We start from the raw sequence: 9,477 nt of genomic DNA, 5'->3' as shown, positions 1-9,477 counted from the left end.
CCCCCTTTGCCTTCGCCCTTCGAGCCGCCACGTAATGCCACGTCCCCGCGCATGCGCATCTCAACTGGTGGCGGACGCTGTTTCCGGGCTTAGGGGGCTGGAGCGGCCGCCGAGTAAGCTGTGGCGGTGGCGGCCGGGGAGTGCAAAGTGCAGGCTTGGGGGTCAGGCCCTGCGGAGGACAGGGGAAGTTATCTCTTCTTTCCCGAAAAGGCCGGTAGAGCCCGTGGCTGAGCGGCAAGATGAATTTCCTCCGCGGGGTTATGGGGGGTCAGAGTGCCGGACCCCAGCACACAGAAGCCGAGACGGTGAGAGGAGCGGCGGGTCCGGGACTTGGGAAGGGTCCGGGCAGAAACCGGGACGGAGGACATGGGGGCCCGGAGGTTTCCCCCCCACCCCCGTCCGTCACCGTGGGCCGGGAGTCTACATGCCGCCTCCCCTTTTGCCCCCGTGCCTCTCTTCCTCTCCTGAAACCCGCAAGTTATTCCCTCAAGCCCGCAAGTTATTCCCTCACACCCGCAGCGCAACCCCCAGCGCGGCGGCTTGGCCCTGCTGACAGCAGCCGCGCCCCGAAGCCCCGCAGGCCGCTTGGTGGTGGTCCGCGGTGGTACCGCCGGGAAAGTCATCCATCCTGGGCAGAAGTGGCCCGACCTGCCTCCCACGCCCTTTGGGGCCGCGGGCCTGTCCCTCCCGTTTCGCCAGTGTCTTCACTGGCGGTGATTAACCCAAAGTCCACCTCCCTCGCAGTCTGGAATGGGGCTTTGAGGAAGACTGCAGGAAGGTTTAAAACCCAGCAGTTGACCAGAACAAGTGGCTAAGAATAATACGATAGTTTGGGTCACAAAGCCACCTGCCCCTGCCCCTTCAACTGGAGGCAGGTCGTTCTTCAAGGTGTTATTAGTTCGGACCCCGTTTTTCAGCCTCACCCACTATTTGGGAAATACTCGCTTGGACGTTGTGATGATCTTTCGCGCTCAAAATGCTTTGGGAACAGGCGTCCCTTCCATTCTCCCCATTCAGAAGTCTGAACTCGTGGTAACGGGATTTGCAGCGTCACTTTAAAAAAATTGTTAGCTACTCAACATAGTTTTTGTTAAGTTGGTTCGATTTTAGGTTTAGGATAAGTCTCGAAGTTTGGTTCGTGTCTGTTAGGAATAAGTGTATGACCTTTTTTTTTTTTCAACTATTGATTTGAGAGTAATTTTAGGTCTACAAAAAAGTGACAAAGTATGACATTGTAAAAGTAAACTGAGGTTAGTATTCGTATAGCTACTGAGTCGTCTATGAACGTTGATCCTATGTTCTGTGTTACGAGGATCCTAAAGGTTCGGTAGTAGCTTTCATCTCTCAGGTTCTTACTGTGTTCTTTGTAGTTTACATTCTCATTCTCCTTAGATCCCCAACCACCTTGCAGGATAGGTGATAGTATCCTCACTTTACAAATGAAAACTTGAGGCTTAGAGAGGTGAAGTCACTTGACCTAAGTCACACTGCTGGTAATAGAGCCAGGATTCAACCAAAGCTTGCCTTACATCAAAGCCTAGGCTTTATTGCTGATGTGTGTATTTTAATACATATCTGGGAATTTTGGAAATTTATGTAATTATTAAAATGAATGTCATCTGAGTTAGAACTGTTTAAAGCAGAAGCTGAAAGCTGGTGAATCTGCCTTCCTTCATTTGAAAATCAGGAGATTTCACACAGGGTCACGTGCACACACACATGCGTGCATACATACACATACACATGCTCTCTCCAGGTTACCTAGTCACAGCCCACCTCTTCAGCTTTTGTTCATGTATTTTATCTGTCTGATATTTTTGTTTGAGGCACCAGGTTTTAAAGTGTGGTTTATTAGAACTTGATTTGAATCCTTGCCTTCCACCTCTCATTGGATTGAACAGGCAAGAGATGACTAATACCCTATGAGTAAAATCAGAAAAATGCCTACTCTGATGGGTGTAATGAGGATTAAGTGAAATAAAAAATAGAACCTAGCACTTAGTATGTGTTCAATAAAAGCTAAGTTTTTATTACTTTTTTTTCTTTTTTTTGGCTGTGCTATGCAACATGTGTGATCATAGTACCCAGGCCAGAGACGAAACCTGTACCCTCTGCCTTGGGAGCTTGGGGTCTTAACCCCTGAAGTGCCAGGGAAGTCTCTTATTACATGTTTTCAGGGAAAGAATATTTTTTTTTGTTATAGTCTTCTCACAATGTCCTCTCTAGCAAAGATGGTGTACAACTGATTGATTATAGGATTTTAAAGCTGAAAGTCCCTTTGCAGGTCATCCAGGTGGAACCCCCTCATTTTACAAGTTAGGAGGCTGGAGCTCAAAGCTCTGAAGCCACTTGCACAGTAATGCAGAGCTGAGACTAGAGCACTTTGATCTTGCCATGGTGAATGGAGCAACATAGTTTTTACTTCATGATTTCAAAGGGAAACTGGAATCACTTGTGTATCATGTATATATAAACTGAAAGGAAAGTGGGGGGCCCTTGTTCTTGCCTAGACTTGAACGTATATATTCAGAATTGGAAAACCAATGTCTTCTGATGAGAATTAATAGTATACTCTGAGTTACTGTTACACTATTTACTCAGCATGAATAAAATTTATTTCACCATCTCATTCCATCTGGGAGAGTAATTGGTATACAGGGTCATAAGTTACTAATTTAGGAGTATTTATAGGGCATCGGTAGACTGTTGGTATAATATTAGATCTTTTACTTGGTGATTTGATGTGACCTGGATATTCTAGTTGCCAGAGCTTAGAATTTCTAACTTCTGCTTTATCAGTATTTTGTAGTTTTGTCCATTTCTGCAAAGTTATATTGTTTCCATTGTGGTTTCCCTTCTTTTTTGCTTTTCTCATCTTTTCCAGTGGAAAGCCTCTTTTCATTGTCTTAAGTTCTACCTCTCCTTTAAATCCATAATGGATCCCTTCCCTAATTTGCACCCCTTATTTTTCCATCCACTAAACTGCAGATAATATTTCTCCTCTGATTAATCTTCAGATTAACTAGATTGTGCATTTCTTAGACTTTCTGCCCTTTATATCTGCCGCATCTCTTCTAGACTCTTAAGCATGTTTGGTGCAGTGTTCATATATATTTTAATCTCTTTTTCCATAGTAGTACTCAATATTTGTGCTAGGTGTTAAAACAATACTTTTTAAAGACTGTAGGAATCAAAGTGCTGAAATGATTGAAATTCATTATGTCAAACTTTTTACTTCAGGGATTTTTCAGATTTGCTGTGCTTTGACTGCTTTCCTGCTTTTCCTTAACTCAAACTTCTCCTAAATGTTTGAGTTTTATTATTGACTGTATGGTACCTAGCTTTTCATACTCAGTTAACAGTAACTTTGGACTGGTATTAAGATGTTCTCTAGAAAAAAGTAGTAAATATTTGTGTTTATAGCATATGATGGTCAATAATTCTACAAAGTTTTAAATATTTAAGTCTGGAGTTTCATTCACATTAAACCTTTCATATTTCATAGCGTCAGATACTTTTTAATTTGATTTCTCTTTTTTACTTCAGTAGAGAAAGGCACTAACTGGTTTCTGACGATTAAAGCCTCCTTAGCTTTGGCATACTTTGCTAGGTCCAGATAAACACTGATTATAGTAAATATCCTACTCATTTGTTTGAGTGCTCGTGCTAAGTGCTATCTATGTCACCTCAGTCCTGTCCAGCTCTTTGTGACCCAGTGGACTGGTAGCCTACCAGGCTCCTCTGCCCATGGCATTCTCCAGGCAAGAATACTGGAGTGGGTTGCGGTGCCCTCCTCCAAGGGATCTTCCTGACCCAGGAATTGAAGCTTCGTCTCTTAAGTCTCCTTCGTTGGCAGACAGGTTCTTTACTACTAGTTCAAACTGGGAAGCCCTTTTGAGAGCTCATACATGCTTAATTTTCCATCTACCTTCCAACTAATATCTTCTTTTTTGAAGGTGAGCTTCTTGCAGATTCCAAGAAAAATGTTAACTATTTGTCATGATGAATCATAGGGGTGGGGTTCTCTTCCCAAATTGTGTCCCAAAACATGAAAGCTGCAAAAGTCCAGAAAAGATATGTAGAATTACTGTACTGCTAAAGTGTCTTTTTTTAGATCAGACTTTGGTCAGCTGACTTGAAAAGCAAAAGGGCTATATGGACACAGCTGTAGTTTCTTTTAATAAAAATTGTTATTAAGGAATGTGCACTTAAATTTAGACACAGTTTTGGTTTAGTCGAGCACATTATATACCCCGTTAGTATAAAATGTGTAGCCTGAAATTCCTATATCTGGCTTCGTGGTTCATATTCTACATTAATAACCCGGTCAGTATTGGAACTGCTAGGCATTTTCTCTCCTAGCTCTCTCACAATAACAGTGTCAGAGAAAGCCATAGTAATGATTTGTGTTTTGATCACTATACCCAACCAAAGGTGTCTCATATTCTTTAAAAGTAGTGCCTATTGAAAATTGAATGGCTTTCTTGAAGGTTAATTATGTAGAGTATTTGTATCATTTAAAATTTACATATCAAAGTGTGTCCCAAAAAATGTGAGTGGCTGTAGTTGAAAGGATTTTGTTACTAAAGACATATACTGTGTGATGGTCAAAAACAAAACAAAAAACCTAATATTTGTACAAGGTTTATTAAACAGACAGTATGTTACGTTTACAAATATTTTCCAGATGGAGTTAGAAAGTAAGTGGTGTTTGTCAAATCTAATTGATCGTATCCTTTTCCTCCCTCCAGGAAACCATGTAGGTCTAGTGTTCTGAGAAACATATATTGGATAAAATGTTCCTAAAGGATATATTTTTTAAAGCAATGCTGCATTTAAAATAGAAGTCCTTCCTTATCATCAGCTCTATAGAGTTCATGAACTCTTGCCCTTTGGGTAACCTAAAAGACAAAATAATTCTTGATGTTTTATGATTTATAATTGTAATCACTTGAATTATCTTTTAGGAGAGAATATAAGAATTTCTTATGTAAATTTGTCTTTCTTTTTGTACATGTACCTCTTATTATTTATATTGCTTTGTCTGGTTTTTCTGTTGTATATATCCTAGAAAAGGCATGCTTATATTTTTATACCTCAGGGAGAAATGCCATAAACTTTCTGTGTATAAAAAGTCACAAATTTTTATAATTAAAATTTGTAATTTATAAAATTTATAATTAAAATTTATAATTTTAGTTTATAATTTGAAAACTTATATACTGTTAGACTTTGAATTGCTAGCATTTGTGATAGGTTATTTGTTAGACAAGTTTCAGTATGATGCCTTGCTTAAAAGTGTGTGCTTTTGGAAAACAGGTAATTTCTTAGAGAAAGCATGGAGAATAGATGAAGCAGTATATTATGTTGGCTAACTTATTAGTAATTGTAATGGAAATAGATTGTGTTAGGTTTATGGATTGATCTGAAAAGTGACTGGTGTTTGACTTTGTAATCACCCCCTCCCCCCCACTTTAAGATTGAAACAGTTCAGATCATCTGAAGATAAGTCTGGCTCTTGCTTTTTTTTTTTTTTTAATAAAATCTTCTCAGTGATAGAATTTGATTTAAAACAAATTTCTGGCTCTTTCTGTAATCAAAACCAGTAACTTTTTGTTTCATTAAAACAACGTAAATCGAATTGACTGTTGATTAGCATGAGTTACTTTAGTCCTGTAGTCATAGTTAAGGAAATTCTCTCCAAAGAAGTTATAACTATGTTTTAAACCTCATGAAGGCAAAGTTATATCAAACAAGTTGGGGGATTTCCCTGGCAGTCTCGTAGTTAAGACTGCGCTTCCAGTGCAGGGGGTACAGGTTCCATCCCTGGTTGGGGAACTAAGATCCTATATGCATAGTAGCCAAAAAAATTTTTTTTTTAAAGGAAAGAAAGAAAAGAAAAAAGTTGATGTTAGATGCTTGATAAGTATCTGTTGAATGGTTGAATTTGATTTTTTAAAATTGGCATTACTGACTTTCATTTTCTCATGTCAGTTAAATAGTTACTGAATACTAGAAATTATGAATTTCTATCCGGAATTGTGAAAAAATACTGCAAACTGCTTTATGTCAGAGTCCTTTAAATGTACTTCAGCATCCTAGTTTTATGGTACCTTCTCTTTTTCCCTTCTTATTTCTCAGTGATTTCTTATTTTCATATTCCTCATCTCAGATTTTTCTTCCCTATTCATTCCTTTTCCTTTTGCTTTTTTGGTCTCTTGTGTATCACTGAGTAAAAATAAACTATTAGTAAACAAGTTTACACTATTAGTAAACAGAACAAGCAAACAAATTCAGATTATGCTGTGCTTTCGTTCTGTGTCCAACTCTTACAATCCCATGGACTGTAGCCCGCTAGAATCCTCTGTCCATGGAATTTTCCAGGCAAGAATATTGAAGTGGGTTGCTGTTTCCTACTCCAGGGTATTTTCCTGATCCAAGGATTGAACCCACATCTCCTGCATTGGCATGCAGATTCTTTACCACTGTGCCATAGGTTATGAGGTTGTAATTGGGCTTTACTAGTTATTAATGGAATTTTTTGTCCTTTTCATATTTTTCTTGACAAGTGAACTTGTGAATCTCACATGACAATCTCATCAGGCAAGAGTCCTGAAACATAATCACCTCCATGAGCTACATGATGTTATACATATTATTTTACTAATTAGCTTTTTTATTTTATTATACAAAATGCCAAACCATACTAGTAAAGTTTAAGTCCTCTTTGACTACCATCTCCAATTTCAGTTCTGTTTCCTGAAATAACTGCTATTCTTATTTTGGTATAAATCCTTCCACACACTTATAAATAATCATGCAGTATGAATTTATATATTTGTATGAGCATGTTTATCTCTTTTTCATAAATGATACACTGTTTCTAGTGTTCTGCAGCTAGCTTTTTCATTGGTATGTCTTGGAGATCTTTGCATATTAAAACATAAAGCTACTTTATTAGAAATTACTTAAGACACCGGATTTTTAGTTTTCTTAACTACATACCCTCTTCTAAGCGACTATAAAAGTATCTTGATAACAAGAGTGAGTGGTCAGTTGTTCAATTTTGTCTGACTTTTTCAATCCATGTCTAATTCATCATTGTATTTATCTCTGAGAAAATCTACTACCTAGTTAGCATAGTATGAATTAGTTGAAATACTGCTGTCTCTGAAGTTTTTCCTTATTACTCCCTTCAATCCTTTTAAATAAAACTGTGAGTTAAATTTTACTCATATGTATGTCTTCTCGTTAGAACTGGGTTTTTGTTGTTGTCGTTGTTAGTACATAATACTCTGTTTAATGCAAGAATCACAGTATCAAATCCCAGCAGTGTCAGGTGGGTAACATCGTTATTCAGTGAAGCAGGTCAGGTTAGAAAAGAGAGCAGAGAGGCCTGGGATGGAACTGAAGCCTGCATATCCTGCCTCAAGGGTGTAGCTAGTGTTCAGCTTCAGCCGGTTGCTGCAGAGCTTAATGGTTTTAAATCCCGTCCCCATACTGTAAACACGCGTCTTTTGCACAGTCTGTTTATTGTCATGTGTTTGGCATTTTTGTGCTTTTTGTCGATTTCACAGTTAAAACTGGTCCCAAGTATAGTGCTGAGGTCTTACCTGGTGTTCCGAAGGATGAGGAAGTTGTGATGTAGCTTAGGGAGAAAATGTTTGTTAGATTAGCTTCCCTCAGGCATGAGAAATAGCACTTTTAGCTGTGAGTTCAGTGTTAATGAATCAAGATATATATTGAGCAAGATGTCTTTAAACAGAAGCACACATTAAGCAAGGTTATGCATTGGATCCAATTATGAAAATGTTACCAGAGGCTCATAAGGTCCTAGGCCTGTATTTTCCTTAGGTACATTGGTTCTGCTGCCGCTGCTGCTAAGTTGCTTCAGTCGTGTCTGACTCTATGTGACCCCATAGACGGCAGCCTACCAGGCTCCCCCGTCCCTGGGATTCTCCAGGCAAGAACCCTGGAGTGGGTTGCCATTTCCTTCTCCAATGCATGAAAGTGAAAAGTGGAAGTGAAGTCGCTCAGTCATGTCCGATCTTCTCGACCCCATGGACTGCAGCTTACCAGGCTCCTCCGTCCATGGGATTTTCCAGGCAAGAGTACTGGAGTGGGGCGCCATTGCCTTCTCTGGTACAGCGGTTCAGTATCTGCCAGTTCAGTGTTCATGATAACTGTAGAGCATAACTGTCAGGAATTACAAGCCCCAGTTGTGTTCAGAAAGTAGATGAACAGTGAGTCAGTCAAGTGGTCTGTTAAAGCAGGTACTAGAATAAGAGCAAAGGCTGATATATTCTGGAATTGTCTTTAAATGTTTCTGTTATTGAAGCACTAGTTGAAAACATGCTTATTATAAATAATCCAAATCAATATATAGGCTCAAATTGCCCCTTTCTTCCTCTCTCCACAATCTTATTTCCTGTTACCAGGAGTAATCTCTAAGGAAGTTTTGTGTACATCCTTCCAGAGTGTTTGCATTTACCAATGTTTATCACTTAAATGAGTTTATTTATAGACTGAGATAGTTACATTCACAGATACTTGATTTTTTTTTAATTTTAGCAGAAGTATTAGAATATTTCTATTTACTAATTAATGAACATAGTTGGGTCCCCACAGCAAGAGTTGTTTTTTTTTTTTAATTAAAAGTTTCTTTGTTTCAAGTAAATAGGCTGAAGTGTCTTTTTTTGATTGTTACCAGTATTCTGTTCTATAACCTTATGTGTACTGACTGTGCATTGACTTTTGAACAACACCAACCTTCTGCACAGTGGAAAATCCTCCTGTAATTTATAGTTGTCTCTGTGTATCCTCTGTTCCTCAATATCCTCAGATTTAATTGATTGAGAATCTATAGTCTTTGCTGTTGAAAAAAATTCAATATAAGTGGACCTGCACAGCTCAGATCTGTTGTTCAAGGGTCAACCACATTTACATCTCTGTTGATTCAGGCAGTAAAATTCTGGGAAGGTCACTTGTTTCAAATCTACAGAGGTTATCTGAAATGTTGTGTCTTGGTAGTATGCTGTGATGAGTATTTTTAAAAGGCCTAGGGACAAATATTTGACTTTTTACAGAAGTAGACTGGATTCATATATTCTGTATTGTAACTCATTCTTTTGATCAATAATGGCAGCAAAATGTTACCTGAAAAGGAGCAAGATAGCATTAAAATCTGTGGGATTTAAACTTGTACTTCCTTTGTAGGTAAGAGTGTCAACTAGGCTGACAGCCTTTGACTAGTAAATTCATGCATTTTTCTTTAAATTACTAAGTGGCCTCATTGGTCAGTTTCTTGAGAGAGTGAGTGAGCTGCTGGCAACAAAGTCCCTCACCGCAGGATCCCATTTGGGACACTGAATAGACATGTTCTTCAGCTCTAAAATACTGTCCTTTTTCCTTCTGATGGTAAGGTCCTCTTTCACTCTGCTTCCCTGCTCTTCTGCTTGCTGCATCCTTGGTACCCTT

The 9,477-nt window shown here is 38.9% G+C and overlaps 1 protein-coding gene across 4 annotated transcripts in view; it reads left to right on the top strand.

Annotated features, from left to right (window-relative positions):
• The first annotated feature begins 22 nt into the window (after positions 1-22).
• Positions 23-9,477, top strand: part of USO1 (USO1 vesicle transport factor) — a 76,094-nt gene continuing 66,639 nt past the window's right edge. For 3 of the 4 annotated variants that reach the window (XM_043906458.1, XM_043906459.1, XM_043906457.1), the window contains exon 1: positions 98-305. In XM_043906458.1, coding sequence (XP_043762393.1) covers positions 240-305 — 66 coding nt within the window. In that variant the 5' untranslated portion in view covers positions 98-239. Of the gene's footprint in view, positions 306-9,477 lie in introns of all 4 variants that reach the window. The other variant, XM_043906460.1, reaches the window with a different exon arrangement.

This window comes from Cervus elaphus, chromosome 6, assembly GCF_910594005.1.
Source record: "Cervus elaphus chromosome 6, mCerEla1.1, whole genome shotgun sequence".
NCBI classification, from domain to species: domain Eukaryota; kingdom Metazoa; phylum Chordata; class Mammalia; order Artiodactyla; family Cervidae; genus Cervus; species Cervus elaphus.
The sequence above is the reverse complement of the archived record's forward strand: the minus strand, read 5'-3'. Positions and strand labels throughout refer to the sequence as shown.